At 39.6% G+C, this 16695-nt stretch overlaps 1 protein-coding gene across 1 annotated transcript in view; it reads right to left on the bottom strand.

Moving 5' to 3' along the window:
* Window positions 1-11053: 11053 nt before the first annotated feature.
* Window positions 11054-16695, bottom strand: part of KLF13 (KLF transcription factor 13) — a 37866-nt gene continuing 32224 nt past the window's right edge. Inside the window, exon 2 of the mRNA XM_074837293.1 lies at window positions 11054-16665. Coding sequence (XP_074693394.1) covers window positions 16373-16665 — 293 coding nt within the window. The 3' untranslated portion in view covers window positions 11054-16372. The remainder of the gene's footprint in view (window positions 16666-16695) is intronic.

The raw sequence follows: 16695 nt of genomic DNA on the forward strand, positions 1-16695 counted from the left end.
CTGATTGATACTGGAATTATTTTACCTTTGTTGCAGTGGTATGCAATGAAATAATTCTTGTGTACTCTCTCTTTTTTTTTTTTTATTGAAAGGCCACAGTTGCAATTTGTTCAATATGATCAGATTCCTGAATCCTTCTAGAGCTTTATCAATGCCAAGAGGGCTTCAGGAAGATGCAGAGGAGACTTTGTTGCAGAACTGCAATTTAGAAACAAGAAACACTTTGAGACTTCACTGGGGGAAGGACATTAAAGCAAGATAAGGCTTTACTTGTTGAAATCTAGTATTGGTTGGCCTCCCTGAATGGCATCCTGGCCAAAATCCAAACATTTGATCCCCTCAGCTTGTTTTGGAGATTTGTTTCCTTTTCACTGTGTGCTCAGAACTATCACAGATGAGTGTTCAGTCAATCCAAAAGTTTGGAAAATAGCATTTTAATTTTATGCTGCTTGATGATAATCTCTCTTATAAAAAGTTTTAAAGAGGAAAACCGGTGTTCGTAAATAATGACTTCCTTTGGGTCACCCTGTCAACTGGCTCTGTTTGGGGTGAATCTCCTTCTCTGATGGCTTGCTCGCTGCACTAGCCTGCCCTGCAGTCACCCCTGGACAACAGTTACCAGTTAACCATCTATTGATCTCTCGCTCTGGGGATGCAGGCATCAGTGTTGGTATCACATACCACTGCACAGAAAACTGGTGATAGATGCTTCTTTTTAATAGCATATAGTGAAAATTTGATTTCTTAATGAATGAAAAGAGAGGAAATAGCCCACTTCTGCAGAGTGCTGATAAAAAGGAATTCTTCCCAGCCTGTCAGCTCTGTTGTGATTCCAATTTTTCCCATGGCATTTTTTTCCTCACCAAACTAAGTAGCATTTATACTTGATTTCTGGTAACTTCAAATCCTATTAAAAAAGTTACATAATTTACTCCTAATGTTGTTTAAAGGTAGAAATCATCTTTGCTACAGGAAAGTCTTTTTTTTTTTTTAATTTAATTTGATTTCTATACAGGTGGTAAGTTAAATTCCATGTGTAACTAAAAAAATGTTTCTAAGAAGCAGAATTTTTTGGAGTCCCCATGTGAGTCAGCTTTCTAAACCTTGCCATTTATAAGATCAATAAATTTCAAGAAAGATTGCTGACTGGGTAAACTTTACCCGTAGAACTAGAGTGCAGCTTTGTAGTCAGAACTGTTAAAAAGCGTATCATACATGGTTTATCTGACTGGATTTTAATACTTCAGATAATTCAGTAAGTAACTAGCTTGAAAACAAAAAGGCTTTACAAAACCATATGTAAGTGTGTGCTTGATTTTACTTTATAGAATTGTGTTCAAAATCAGTGTTTTCTTCGTAATATGAGGCTGTACTTTACAGCTAAACCCTTCTCCAGTGAAACAGTTACTGACTGTTCCACCTCACAGTGAGCCTTTTTACTCTTTATTATTCACTCTCAATATTTTCCCAATCATTTCTGAGTTATTCTTCATTGCTTATAGTTCTGGTCTGCAGTTTTTACATCTACCCAGTATTTCTACAGACTTTTCCTCCTGTGTTCTACTTCCTGTAGTCACCTTACGTAAATCTATGTATCACTCTGAGTTGTCACCACATTTGAAAGACTCCCTCTACTTAATAACACAATGGCAATGTTTTTCTTCATGTAACCACATTTGCAAGAAAAAAGTGCATTTTAAAGAACAAATGTAGTACCTTTCCTCAAAACTCCACATAATTTGGATGCCTTGCTGAAATAAAGCTGTTAATATTGTTAACTCAGAGGAAGCAAAATGAATGTAGTTTAAGCAACCTAACATAGCTATAAAACTCAGATCGAGAGCAAGTACCAGTCATGTGGGAAAAATTTAGTTTCTCCTCCCTGTTGCAGGGGCTGATTCTCCCTTGTCTAATTTCAATGTACATCAGAAATGGTGGAAATGGAATTGCACCAGTGAAAAGCATCTATATCACATTTGCCACGGGGGAAGAACGAGTCACAGATCAGGACATACTGTAAATGGAGAGTGCATTGCAGATGTTGCCACTCAGGGTCAATAATCTAAAAATAAAAAAAAAAAAGGCCAGAGGTAGGTAGAGTGGAGAACTCAAGAGGGGCATAAGGATCCTAAAACAGAAGTAGAAACTGTGGCTGACAAGCCAGCTGTGGGTCTCCTAGAAGGGATGATGAAGACTTTAAGGAGAAAGCAGACTTTAGAGGGCTACACTGGGAGCTGATAATAATGGTTTACCAAGACTGCTAAATGTCTAATCTAAATGCACAAAGTGCTGTGAATCTAAGACAAAAAAATGAACAAAAATACTATTGCTGTGACCATAGCATTTGCCCAAATGTCCAGCTATGTGCAGCATAAGAACTAAGAGAAATCTGATTGATAAAGTAAAGGCCAAAGCAGTTACCTGAGCTTCTGGGGCTGGAGATATTCCTAAAGGATTACTGCCCTCCCTCTGTTATGCCCTGTTTTACACTTGCAAGATGAAAATACTGTCTTTCTGCACAGAAAAATGTTAAGTCATTCTGTACACCTAAGAAGGTCAGAGAAAAATCTGGATAGAAAAGCCACGTGTCTCAGTGCTGTGCAGAATAATACTGAATTTACTTTCTTCATTCCACAGCAAATCATCTTCAGGATGCCTACAAAGGTTGAAAACTATTGGCATGACTGAAATGAAAGCAAGGCAGACCCAAGCATCCATACCTCTTACGCAAGATTCAACAGCATGTAAGTCGTGGTATATTCAAGTTTTTTTGAAATGTAAAATACCACACATTAGACTTCATCTGACAATTATAATATAAAAAACCCTGATCATTGAATTGAAGTGAGTAGGCAGGAGGTGGAGCAAATGGCAGTGGCTAGTGTAAGACTCAGTTATTAACACATTTTAATTAGTAAGTATGTGAGTGTATTTACCATAGGTAGACCAGAGAAAGCTGCCTACATAAGGCCCTGCCTATGTAAGATGGGTAGGAGCAGCAAGTAAGCTCTTCGGTACGGTTACAGAGAGAGCAGGCATCCAGTCAGGCCCCATGAAATCTGTTGTTAAACCTCACAGATGATCCTTAGTTCCACAAGTCAGTGTCTATGCCATTTGAGATTGCATTAGATCAAACCTCATTCCTGCTGAGGCAGACGCTGCTGTCAGCTCAGTATCTGTCATCTGCTCTGTCCTGGCTGGCTCTTCAGTTGTGTGAGCTGTGCCAAAAGGCCGCCAGGCACTCCTGCCCCATAGTGAACGCGGACAGCATGGGAGGAGTAGGTCTTCACAACTACCATTTTATGTGCATTTTCTGTTGCTTGTGTGTCCCTAGCACAGTCGTTTTGGCATACTGATAAACATAATACAAGAGAGTCCCATTAGATCTGAAGTGCAATTTCATGCTTAGACAATCAGGAGTTTCAGTTTCTCTGCTCTAGAACTGAACTTGATTTGAAGGTAAGTACAAAACACTGGAATTAGTAAGTGATGGGAATGTAACTGCAGGGGAAAATTCCTCTATGTCTTTTTGCAGTGCTTACGGGTAGTGTTCTCCAAGCAACATAATTTATGTGAACAGAGAAGAATCATGAATTTAATTTGGTATCAGAGTTGGTTGTAAAATATGTTATTGACTTCTTGTCTTCTGCACAGTATTACAGGACAACACAAAACTGGCAAGTGTACCAGCTAGGGGATTTTAAATGTTGGCAGAGGTTTGTGTAAAAAACGTTGCTTTTCTTCTTTAAATAAAGTTTTTTAACCTAAGAAATTACAAAGAAAAAAGGAAGTTGTTTCCGGACATGAATGCAAATTATGGATGGGTCACTACATAAAATAACCAACTACTCCCTGAGTTTTTCAACAAAGTTTAACCAACTCCATAGCCCTTTCTTTTCAAAAAGCTGACTCATCACCTGTGTTGATAATTTTCCAGAATTTCCACGTTCTCACTGGGATTTAATATAGTAGCCAACACTTTGCAGAAGGCTGGTTAATATGTTACCAAGCATGTTATAAGTTTGCCATCAAAACTAAAGAATTTGTAGGGTTGAGGGAGTGAGATGCATCCATGGAGGAAGGCAGATGCAAGGCAGGGCTGTGCTTATAGGCAGACAGCACTAATTCTGCTCCAGCATCCATCTGGAGCAGAATCTGGCTGAGGAGGAGAGCGCCCATCCTGTGTTCATGTGGCTCCATGCATGTGTCTCTGTGAAGTACCCACAGATGTCGATGGCAGTGGCGGCTGTTAGGTACTTGTCACCCGAGAGTTGGATGAACACACTGAGCTCATTTTCCATGTGGCAATTAAATCTATTGCTGTCTGATGGCCTCTGAGGTATTTGCCGTGCCTCTGGCTTAGATTTGGACAGTCAAGAGAGGGCTATGTATCTTTATAATGGATGAAACTTGTACAGCAGCCAGTCCGCTTTGCTTTTTGCTTCTGCTATTCATACAATGACTCTTGTTTTTTGAGGAAATTATCAGAGAAGCCAGGAGCTGTAGCATAAATATCTCATGAATCTGGACTTCTAAGATCTATGGACAATACTGTTGCAACATTTTGTTATCAAAAGTAATTGAAAGCAAATACAAAACATAGATGCTTCAGCATCACTTTTACTGTATAGTGCTTCATATCATTAGAATGTGACCAGCATCAAGTAGTTCAAATGCTCATTACCCTGTCACACCTGCAGACCTTTTTAAAATTAGAAATACTATTCATTAGAAAAGACACTGTAGCATGTCCTTATTCTTCCAATTGCTTTATCATTCATGGGAGATGACATTTACGTCCCTGATCTTAGAAATAAATAGATCCTCATCCAGCAGATTTTGCAAAGAGGTTCTGTGTAATTAGAGACATGGGGGCAAGTGTTTAGCAGGCAGGAAAGGCATGATTAGGAAATGGTACTGAATAATTCCCAGGGATTTTTCCTAGCAACAACCCCTCCCAGATCACAGTCATGCTTACAGGAAATGGCAGTTCTAAGTTAGAAAGATAATTTTAGTGAGATACTCCCCAAAACAAAGAAGCAACTACTTTTAGAGGCACCTAAAAGGTAGATAATGCTTTAGATAATGACAGATGCCCCCGACATGTTCTACTTCTGTTAGGTATTTCACACAAATGTTCCCTGTGATGTCAGGAATTTACAAGCTGGGCTCGGTCTAAGATGAGGTGACCTGTACAGTATAAAAATTTCTGTGTGTAATGGTGAATGTGAATTGTAGTTGGATAGTAGGGAGCCAGAATGTTTTTCCTTGGAGGGCAAAGATGCCGTTCCTGTCTGTGCTCTGCAGAAGATGCTGAGCAGGCAAGCAAGGAGGCCCTGCTCTGAAGCAGTTGCTGTTCGGAGTGAGATGGAATGTGAACACACTTATGACTAAGGAAAGGCTTTTTTCTTCTCCAGGCAATGGTAACATTAACACTGATAGAAGACTGTCATAAGGCTGAGGAATGTGAATCTAAACCATTGCTATCAGTAAAACAATAGCTGAATTTTGAAAGTATTGCACACATTGTTTCATCATGTTTTGGCTCCTGTATCCAAGAGAGCGGGGTTTTTTTCTGAGAACCTCCCATCTTAGTTCATAAAACAGATTTTCTAGCCTTGTAACAGCCCTGTACTCCAGGCAGATTATTTTTAGGACCTGGTGAGGGTGCTACATAACTTGGCTGTGATTTTTCTCTTACTGCGTAAATTCATGCACCCGACTGGGCAGAGGCTGTGCCAGTTGTTCTCGAGGTCCCAGCCAGCCCCTCCCAAAGTCAGATCACAACACGCAGAGAAGCTGGGAGCCTCAGCAGAGATGAGAGCTATACATAAACATAGCCAGAGTACAGCTGTGTGTTAAAGCTGGGCGTTCAGCTGTGCCTTCACTCCTATTTAATAAGTTAAGTGGTGAAGTGCTGTCATCTTGAAATGCTTCCCCTTGCTTAGGAAACACCATGTAACATGCAATTTTTACAGTGACTTGTAGCATATTTTTACTCCTGAAATGTAACCCTTCCTTTTTAGTCCTTAATCATAGTGATTTTGTGAAGAATATAAAATTTTCCATTCTTGGACTTAAAGCTTGATTTTTCCTTATTTCCTTCAGCATTGATTATCCCTCCTAAAAATAGTCAGGTGGAGTTCAAAAATATCCAGTGGAGCCTTAATGGAAGGTTTCTTACAGGGAAGTCAACAGCCAGGACTGATTTCTTCATCCATTTTTGTTGTTTGTGCAGTCCCACCCTCCACAAGGCTTCTGTTTCCCAGACTCGCCTCTTGTTAGCTCACCCGGGTTATTTGGTAGAGCTGTTTGCAAGGGCACGTTAAAGGGGAAACCATACCTTACCCAGTCTTCAGGGAAAGCTGGAAAAGCTGGGGAGTGCTGTGGCTGCGTTCAAACCCTCAGCCCCTGAGAGTGACTCCTCTCCCACAGGGAGGAAGGTGGATGTAGGTCATTTCTTCTGAGGGATCTGCCAACCTGCTCTGCCTTCTGCAGCCAGCGTATGGCTGCTGCCTGGGAGCACGGGCGGCTCCCTCGGCCCCAGCCCGGCGAGGTGAGGGCAGGGCTCACTGCTGCGGCACAGAACCGACAGGCAATCCTGAACAAAACTTTCTTCTTCCTTCTGCCAGTCAAGTCATCCTGTTCCTCCCAGTGGGCTGCAAACAGCAGTTTGTATGGCAGCCCCGGAAAGCTTGGAATTTGCTTTATGACTTCCACAGTCAACAAAAAGGTTGCATGTTAAACCAAACCTGTAAGGCCTTGCAACTTCATGGAACCTTACTATCTGTAATATCAAAGGGTTTGGGATAGTTCTCAGCACAGTAATAAAGGCTAAAGAAAGAAACAGAGAAAATGGGCTCGTCTCAGGTCTGATCAGTAATGATTCTGTGTTTTGGTGTAGGAAGGCTTGATACAGCCTGGATTTGGGGCCAGCCACTGTGGGGATACCCATCTCATTAGTCTCCTCTGGGAAGATTATAGTTGTGATGTTGATTTTTGGATGTACATAAGCTTCTGTGTCATTTTGAGAGAGAGTCCCAGACTAACATCTTTTTTTGCAGAGAATGGGGCATGAGGCTTGAGAGAAAAACTACAGGGTCTTTGAAGTGCAAAGCTTTGAAGTTTAAAAAAGCTAGCAAATTCCTGTTGCAGTTCACTGTCTGTGGAAAATCTGGAGGGTAAGACTTTTAACCAAAGAGACTGGATAACATATTTAAAAGTAACAGACTGGGGGAGTGTAGCTTCCAAGTTTTAACTGTTTATGCAGTGGTGGCGAAGGTGAACTTGATTCAAAAGGTGTGTAACAAACAACATTGTCAGTCTGTGCCTTGTTTCTCTTTCACTCAGAGGCTTTGAGAATGTTCAGATCACTGACATAAAATGCGTGTGTGGTGGAAGGGGGAGGGAGAAATTTCTCTCTTCCCGTTGCTATTGTGTTTTGTTATGTTTTGTGTCTGTTCAGTTTGTCTCCAGGATCAGAGAAATGACTCAGAAAGTTATTTCCACAATAGGAGAGCATGGGAAAACACAAACATTGGTCTCTTAAAGACACACAGTCCTGTTTAGTGCACACTGACATGCCTTACCTTCCAGTCTGTTGGAAATGCTACCTCATGAGCTATTTTACTCCTTCCTCTAGACCCCCTTTTGGATTTTGCACCTTAGGCCTTTCTTCTTCTCTCTAGAAAATGATATAAAATTTCCCTACCCTGTACTCCTTTCTCATTTTTCTATACTTATTTTCCCCCTCTTAACCTTACCTTCCCCATTTATTGCACCTTTCATCTCTGTTTCCCACATTTTTTTCATCTCATTTCTCTTACTATGCTGCCATACATCTGAAACTCTCCCTGACCAGCACCTTCAACTGGGCCTTTTTTCTCAATGGTGTTCTCTCATCCACCCACTTGGCATATTGCACCTTCCCTCTGGGAGATGTCCCAGTTGTACCAGGTGCCCTTGAGAAGAACACTTGGGCTAGCTCTGAACAAGCCAGCCTGGGCAGTGAAAGCTTTTGCGATCCCTTGGAGTGCCCCTTACAAGACCTGCTGCGGTGTGCTCAGGCAGGCGCATTTATCCAGTGATGCAGAGAAGGAATGTCAGCTCAGCAGAGCCCTGCCAGCAACAGTGTCTCAGAGCCTCTCTTAGCCCAGTCCCTGATGCTAACCCCTCTTTTCATGTTGAACGATTGTTTCAGCCAGTGGGATCCAAAGATTAAATCTGTCTCCTGCCAGTGCCAACCAGGTAGGACAGGTTGATCTTTTATTTACAATTATGATGAGGCAGCAATTATACTCTAGAGCTGGTTTCTATTGGTGAGGTAGAGTTATTACTAAGCTTGGTGTTTAGGTTTTGTTAGCAGACCTTTGGGGCCTGTTCTTGCCTAAAACCCCACTCAGGTTTTCTCAGATCTTTACTTAACTCTGTTTTTTCTCCAGACTTTTAAGGTAATCTTGTTCTCTGAGTTGCCCAAAGAATGAATCTGGCGCCCAAAGTTATGCTTCCCTCTTCTCCTCTCGCTGCTCAGATATTTGGGCATCCAGACTCTCCTCCCTTGTGTGGTGCATGGACTGAGAAATCTATTAAAATAATCCTTCCCTCTCTCTTTGTACTGCTAGCTGTGCCAGCTAGCTAGGCACGTGTGCTTGCCTGCTTGAATTACTGTTTGACTTAGCTCCCTCCTCTACTGCTCGTAGAACAGATGATGCGGTCTCTGGTCATCTTTGGAGATGCTGCCAAGCTTGCTTCCTCTGAAATTCTTTAGGAAGCTCCACACATATTCTGGTGCCATATCAGCCTTTCTGGTCTGCTGCTAGAAACACTCAGCTTGTCTCATTGTCCTCACCTCTTTTTTATTTCAGTCTCTATCGTCTCTTGCTTTTCTTTCTGTTTCTGTTGACTGTGTATTTATATTTTTATCACTTTAATCTCTTGCAGTTGACTAGCAAAGCATGCCATGGGTGTGGTTCCTTGAAAAGCTGGGGCAATGAACCTTAAGGTGGACTCCTTTGAAGCTAGAAATGATACACAAGTAAATGTAAATAGGAAAATCCCATCCTAATTCTAGCAGTATTATTGCTTCTCTTCTGAACTGATGGACTACTGCCAAGTCTATCAACATTTCATGGCAAATGCTGAGTCACAGGCAAGACAGAAACCCATACATTTAGCAACCTGAGAGGAGAAGTTTCTTTTGCAGGTGAGAATGTGTTAACATACACATTTCAGAGTGTGGGTGTCTGGGTGGGGAGGCACATAACGCTACAGTACCAAGGTTAACAACTCCACACTTAAACTGAAAAGGCATATCCTTTTAGGTTGTTTCTTTTCATTCTTCTAGAAAGTTTAGAAAACAATCTTTGCTGTTCTGTTATCAAACATGAGGTAGATCTTTCATCTAGAAAGACTTCAGAAATGCTACTTTTCAGGGCCTATTTTCACAAATAGTGCAAGAAGTGTTGTGTAACCTGTATTTTCAAGAAACTTCAGACTCATTGCTTCACAGAAGAGAGGAGCAAGAGTCTGTATCAACTTTCTCCAGCATGAGTGAAAAAAGACCCCTCACCACCTTCCCCCCTAGTACAAACAGTGAATTCAGACAGAGCAAGTGACTGAAAAACTGGGTAGCGGCAGAGGTTAGACATGTCACACCCTTTCCATACTAACAAAAAGCAACTGGACTTCTAAGGCAGCTGCCTAGCCTGTCTGTTTAAGGGTGAAAATTGAACTAAGAATTGTGAATGGGGTGAGAGGAGTGGATCTGAGATAGAAGTTCAACAGACAGACAGATACACAAGGTCTGCAAGGGAGCTTCAACTCACTCAGGTATTAGATGGTTTACCAGGATTTTTGCCTGGGGATTCTCACAACCTGAATGCTTCAGACAGTCCTCTGACTGGATTTCCCAGTTATAACACAGACATTGAGAATAAGCAGTGAGAGGCCACATCATGCTAATGTAAGTAGAAGAGAAAGGAACAAACTTGTGGTTTTCTGCTGGACAGAAGCATTTTGTCTTCTGTTCCAGTGAGGGTTCACTAATAAAGAGTCAGGGTTATCCACTGCATGCACAAAGAGTATGTTATTCTCGGATAGCAAGCCCTTAAATACTGCATTAACATAGTTAAGCATTTGTGTGATTTAGCTAGTTCCTCTGTGTAAGTTATCAAATAGCAGTTGATCATAGACACATACAGACATACAAGCTAACTGGCGCATGGTCAGAGATAATGAATAGCACTGACAGTTCAACACTGTAATGAATACATGGGGAAACCTGCTATTAAAGATAATGGCTCTCCAAGTTATTTGCTCTGAACAGTTTTCATGACCCCTGCACAAGAAAATGTACTAATTTTAAAGTAATTCCCACAGTTTCCCCTGGCTTAGTACGGTTATTTTCGGTCTCATCTTTCAACAGTAGTCCACTGTTTTAAATTATTTTTGCAATCAGTTATAATGTTCTATTGACAGATATTCATTATAAGGCACAAAATTGTTCTCCTGGGGGTGTGGTGTTACTTTCAAGGGAGGATAAAGGCACACATCTGCCATTGCCTCACGTCTTCAAGAAAGTCACTCAAATCTCATGTTTCAATTTCCTCATATTTAAAATTAGGAAAGAACATTTCAGGATGCTGTGAGATTAAATTACTACTGTTTTGATAAGACATTGCCACTTGCAGAGATGAAATCAGAAATTTCCAAAGAACTGGGCTTTGAAAGAAAGGATGGTTGACTCTCTGATGTTTAAGTCATGCATATTAATGCCATAACCATCTTGTAAAGAAAAGCATAGTATATATCAGCTTTGAGAAAAGAATTTCACTATACAACTATAAAATACCAGTTAAAGCAGAGGAGAGTACAAAACAAGCATCACAGAAGCTTTCAATGATTAAAAAAAAATCCCATTTTAAACAATAGCACTGAGTGAAATTTAAACAAAGATATCAAACAAGATATGATGCCTCAAATGAACAGCAGAAATATTAACAATTGATGCTTTTTAACTGATACATAGAGAAGGAAATTAAGAGGAAAACAGTACTTCATAGTTATAAGTTTTATTTTGGAAAATGTAAACGTTACTAACCATGCATACAAGTTAAGACGATATTTTACAGTTGTTAATTTTCTTCGTTTTTCCTTTTTTCTCCTTTTTAATTGTTGTTGCATAGGACATTATCACAATATATAATCTATGCAGTACAAAATACATAAAAAGTTACAGCAGAGCAGGAATAGATGAACATGTAACTGTACAACTGTAATACTTCAATGTAGTGATTTAAAGAGTTGAAAAGCACGGAAGCATTCATGTGCTGCTGATAAAACTGTGCAAGTGAAGATGACACCGGCAACATTGTAGTTCACCAAAGCTGGAAGTATATATGTAAACACGTGCACACTTACTGGCACACATATTCTCTGTCACCCATACAGGCATGCAGTGTGAAAAAGTCTGTATGTGCACACACACACATCCCTCAGAATGCATATATACACAAGTAACTGCAACTGTAGCCAGAGATGAAACTCAACCACAAATCTCAAAAAACAGGTTCAAACTTCCCAAATGCAATGGCGTTGGGTCTAGGATTTTGGTTCAGACCCATCGCTACTTATAATGAAATGGATACCTATTTTTCGTCTGTAGACATCCCTTCATTATTTGGTGTGTAGTATATATACACTGCTGTGTATTTATATATACACACACGTAGAATACAATATACACATATACACGTATTTTTATATATATGTGCATATGCTTATATAAATCCATATATATAAATATTTTTATATATATATGTAAAAAAAACCTATACCAGTGGATGGGCTTTTGCATTCTATATTCTGGCTTATGGGGTAAACAACTATAATTTGGTTATTTTCTTCTGCCTAAGGCTATAGCTTTATCCCCAAAAGAGTTTAAAATACAGACGTTCATCATACCATTCACTGACATAGACCAAATGTTAGCACCCAATGCACAAACAGATGGTGTGATGGAGTAAAAGAGCACCTGAAAGTCAGTCTGTAGGCATCACCTGATGAAATTAGCAAATCGAATGGCAACGAAAAGGCAAGCTGTAAGTATGCAGAGTTCGTTTTCCTTATTCTTTCTTCACAAACCATGTTCCCCAAAACAACACTGCACTTCGCCCAGTACAAATCATAGAACTCATGGCAAAGAACTGGAAAAAGGCAGAATGTGAATAGCTAGACACAGGTAAGCTCATCACACAGCCTTTTACTGCCTGGCTGCATGGAACAAGGAAAGCACTGAACATCTGGATAGAAGGTAATGAGGTTTAAAGGTGTACAGAGGCTCTCATAAGTAAAAGTTATTGCAAGGGTTAATGCAGTAAATAGGGTAGGATACATACAGGAATTAGGTGTTACCATCAAACAGAGGCTTCTGATGACTTGTTATAAATATATACCTTTGCAGTTATGTAAACAGATACTATGCACGTATTATAAAAGCAAGGAACAACTAATTTGCAGATATAAACAATTCTCACAATAAAATCTAGCTGCCAGGAGTTTACCAGGACTGCTTTCTAAGAAGCAGGATGAAAACTGAATTCATGTGGCCATAAATGCACTTTAGGCCTTTGCACAGGATGAGGTTAATGGAAGGGGTGAATGAGTTTCTAAGAGCATCTTTAGTTTCAGTTGACTGGTGACTTTAACTTGCACCCGTTTCCTACAACAAGGCAGTTAAACCTAACTCTTAGAGAGGAAGCTAGAATCATGACTGGAGAAAAACAAACTTTCAGGGCTTTCTTAATAAAAATAAACCTGTTATATTCTGAAATTAAAAGAAAAACCAATTAGGGTGATTTTGTAGTTTGTGGAGATTCACCTCAACAGATTGCATGGGGAAAGGGGGATGCAGAAGGAGAGTGATGCACACTCCTCCAAATGGAGGACTGTGAATAAATCTGCACCCTGCCAGAGCAGTATTTCCTGAGTGTGCAATGTTTGTTGCTATGCCAGGAGAGTGGTTTAGGTTACACCACAGGGTGAAACAACAAAAGGGCAAAAATCGGAGGTTAGTTTGGATAAGCACCCAGATTTCACAACGTAATTTGAGCTGTTCAGACTTCTCACATCTGCAAAACTCGGGCGGAACCATCATGAGAATGGAGTCTTATGACCTTGCTGGTCCTTCTGCTTTTTTTCTAGCATCTAGTAGATGCTAGAAAACCCCAAACACTCTCTTTCCATATGAAAATACAAAGAGATGTTTTGTTCACATTCAGTTTTGGAAACTACTAATGGTTTGGAATTCATCATTTTATCCTAAAGCTATCATGTATTAAACATTTAATGGGGATATTTGAAACTCTAGCTAGGATTTTGAAACACAGTCATTCAACTGTCAGCATAACACACTCTGAGGTATTTACAGCTAAGATGTAAAAAAAGAGTCTTAATGACAAATTTCAGAGAATTTCCTGAAAGTGTAGCTATGTTGGCTATATATAGTCTCATAGCCTTCTCATTAGATGAACTGGCTGAACTGAAAATTTGACTTTGAATCAATTTTTTTTTTTTCTGCTTAAACTTGGAGAATTATTAGCAATATCAATGAGGAATATATATAAAATGCTTAGTTTACTGTTTAAGATTACATAGTTCTTATGTCACTCAGAATAGGTTGTTCCATAATCTTTACATCCCATAATCTCAGTACTAATAAAACCTGGTGTGAATATTCTTTCTCCAGGCTATTAAAACAACTTGTTTGTAATGCACCTACTGATTCACGCTGAATTATTATGCCCTAAATAAATGGACCAGAGTGGTTCCTCCTTTGCTAAAAGATTAAATGATGCTCTTGTTGGAAAAGATGATTTTAGAACAAACTGAACTTAGAACATGAAGCCTATGATTTTTCCAATACCTAGTTCTTTTGATTTGTGTCCCCTCCCCCCATCCCTCTGTTAAGGTATAATGATAATGAGAAATGTGTTTATGACTTGTTTCGAAGTATGTGCACAAGATGCAGCTGACCTGTAGAATTCTTTTAGCTAAGTATCTTAAATGCCTCTTTACTAACTACAGCACAAGAGCACTTTTAGCAGTCACAGAAATTATTGGAATCTGAACTCCTGTTACCTGAATTGTATCAAGTTGTTAAAACTGTGCACCTCAGGTACATGAGATTTTTTTAAAAAAAAAAAAAAAAGAAAAAAAAAAAAAACAGGAAATCTATGTAGGCAAACAAATCTGGCTTTCCCCTAACTCATCACACAATCTCAACAATATTTGTCGTCTTGCAAAAAACCCTTACAATGTTCTCTCATTTTCTGTGAAATGAAACAGTAGAATTGTGCCTCACATGACTTTCAGTTCAAAAGGGGGAAATTGTGATTTTATAGGGGTGAAATCTGAAGCAAATTAACATGACGAAAATACTGAAATATCTGCACTTTGAACTGTCTCTTAAGTATTTATCCATACAACTAATAGAATGCGTAGTATTAGGAATAATGTAAATATTATGGAAGTACCTATGAAACTACTTGGAAGTCTGTATTAGCCTCTCACAGTTAATATACAGTACAATAAACACTTGCAAAATTGGATCAATGCAAAGCAGCAAGTAAGATACAGGTTCATTTGGAATCCGGAGGCATTCACTCAATATCAAATGGCAGGTTTGGCGTAGAGAGTTTCATTTCACCATGCTACACTTAACTGCATTTATACCCTACAGTAAAAATGAGAAAACCCCAAAAATTCCAGAACCAAAAGGACCTGAATTTATAATACGCCCCATCAGACCCAGCCAAACCAAGGAAAGTGTATTTGCTGCCACTGAGGTCTCCAGTACATCACAACGCCTCCTGGTCTTTTGCTGTATTTTCTACCATATGAAACATAAAAATCTACCTCCTAGTGCTCAATCTAGTGTCAAATATTTGAAAGTTATTGAAAACTAGCCAAGATTCCCTTTTTGTTATTAAGCAATTCAGAAATGAGAGCACTTTATGCTGGTATGTGTATTTTTGAGAAACTTGTAGTACTGCTGAGCTAAAATGTAATTTTATTTTAAAACTTAAAAATGCATATTTTATTTTCCCTGTCAGAAGATACCTTATGATTTTTGCTTCCTTTTATCAGCGACCACGACTGTGATGCAACAGGATACAGAAACTATGTCTTAGCCAATTTGTCTCGCTAAGATACAGCTGTACAGTAGGTAAGTACCTTGATAAAAGTTTTGGTGGGCATTGGTTCAGCTATGCTATTTCCATAGTTCATTTTTTAAAAAGGAAGAAATAATAAAGGAGATTATTCAAGTCAGTGTGGTTTGATTTTAATATTCTGTTGGTCCCATACTGAACAGGCAGAGCAGAGAGCTTAACAACTTGGAGAGAGTGATGACAGAATGCCTCTGAGATTCCATGCCACCTTGCAATAAAATGTTACCCAGTGTAAATAAGTTTCCTCGTGATTTAGATTATTTACTTAAGGCATCTTGTTTAGAATTTTTTCTCAGAAATTTATCTAGCATGAAACAAACAAAGAAGTTTATCCACTTCACAGAGATTTTTGCAATAGGAAGTTGGTTTTGGAGCATCTTCAGCGAGAAGTGAAAATGACGGCTTGCTACCACCAAAAGCAGAGGGCAGCTTGAAGAAAGACAAGACTCCTCTTTGGACACGCCCCAGTGTAGGTATATAATCAGGAAAACAAACAATGAAGAGTCTGGTACTACATTCCAGTACTGGTTTGGTTTTTGTATTGTTTGTTTGTTTTTTATTTTTTCCCCAGTGTGTGAAAGAACTTAACAAAAAGCTTCTGAGTGCAAATATATTTACAGAGTAAGGCTGCGGTAAGGGTGTGTCTTCATTGTAATTATTGTGTAACATAAATATCCATCCCTGAGAAAGGAGAAGGGGAGACAATCCAACACAGTTGATTTGTAAGTGTATGTATGCTCATGTTGTGCAATCCGGTCTTACAAAACTACTTTGACACCTGAGGTGAATTAAATGGGTTGTTTTTCTTTTTTTAGATTTTCTCATTTTCTTATAAAGAATAATCAAGAGGATCTGTAAATGGTTGCAAAATGTATGAAATATTAAGACAGCAGGAGTCACTAAGTGTAGCATGTAAGTCTGTCTGTCCATGAGGTTAGAATAGCCACTTGTGTGGTTGGATGAAGAAAATTTGACTGGAAATTGCAGTGGGAGGCAGCTATTTACTGACTTTTTTTTTTTTTTTAAAGAGGGGGCTGTGGGAAACTGAGGAGGGGAAGCAACAGAGTTTTTTAAATGTGTGCAACACAAACAAAACTCCACATTAGGTATCAGAGCCAAAGTGCTGACATCCAGTGCAGGTAGGTCTATGGGGAACTGGCGGGGCTAATTGTCGGACTTGAGGCATCTGAGCGGCTGTAGTCACTGACAGACCCTGTTCTTGAGCTGCTTCCACTTCGCCTCTTGAGCATGCTTGGGTGGAAATTGGCATGGCGACGGGCATGCTTTGTCAGATGGTCGCTGCGCATGAAGCGTTTCTCACAGAGAGGACAGCTGAACTTTTTTTCTCCAGTGTGAGTGCGGTAATGGCGGGCCAGCTCATCGGAGCGAGCAAACTTCTTGTTACATCCTTGCCAGTTGCATTCAAAAGGCCGTTCACCTGCAGAAAGTAAACAGGGCATGATTAGAA

The sequence above is a fragment of the Strix aluco genome, chromosome 12, assembly GCF_031877795.1.
Source record: "Strix aluco isolate bStrAlu1 chromosome 12, bStrAlu1.hap1, whole genome shotgun sequence".
NCBI lineage: Eukaryota > Metazoa > Chordata > Aves > Strigiformes > Strigidae > Strix > Strix aluco.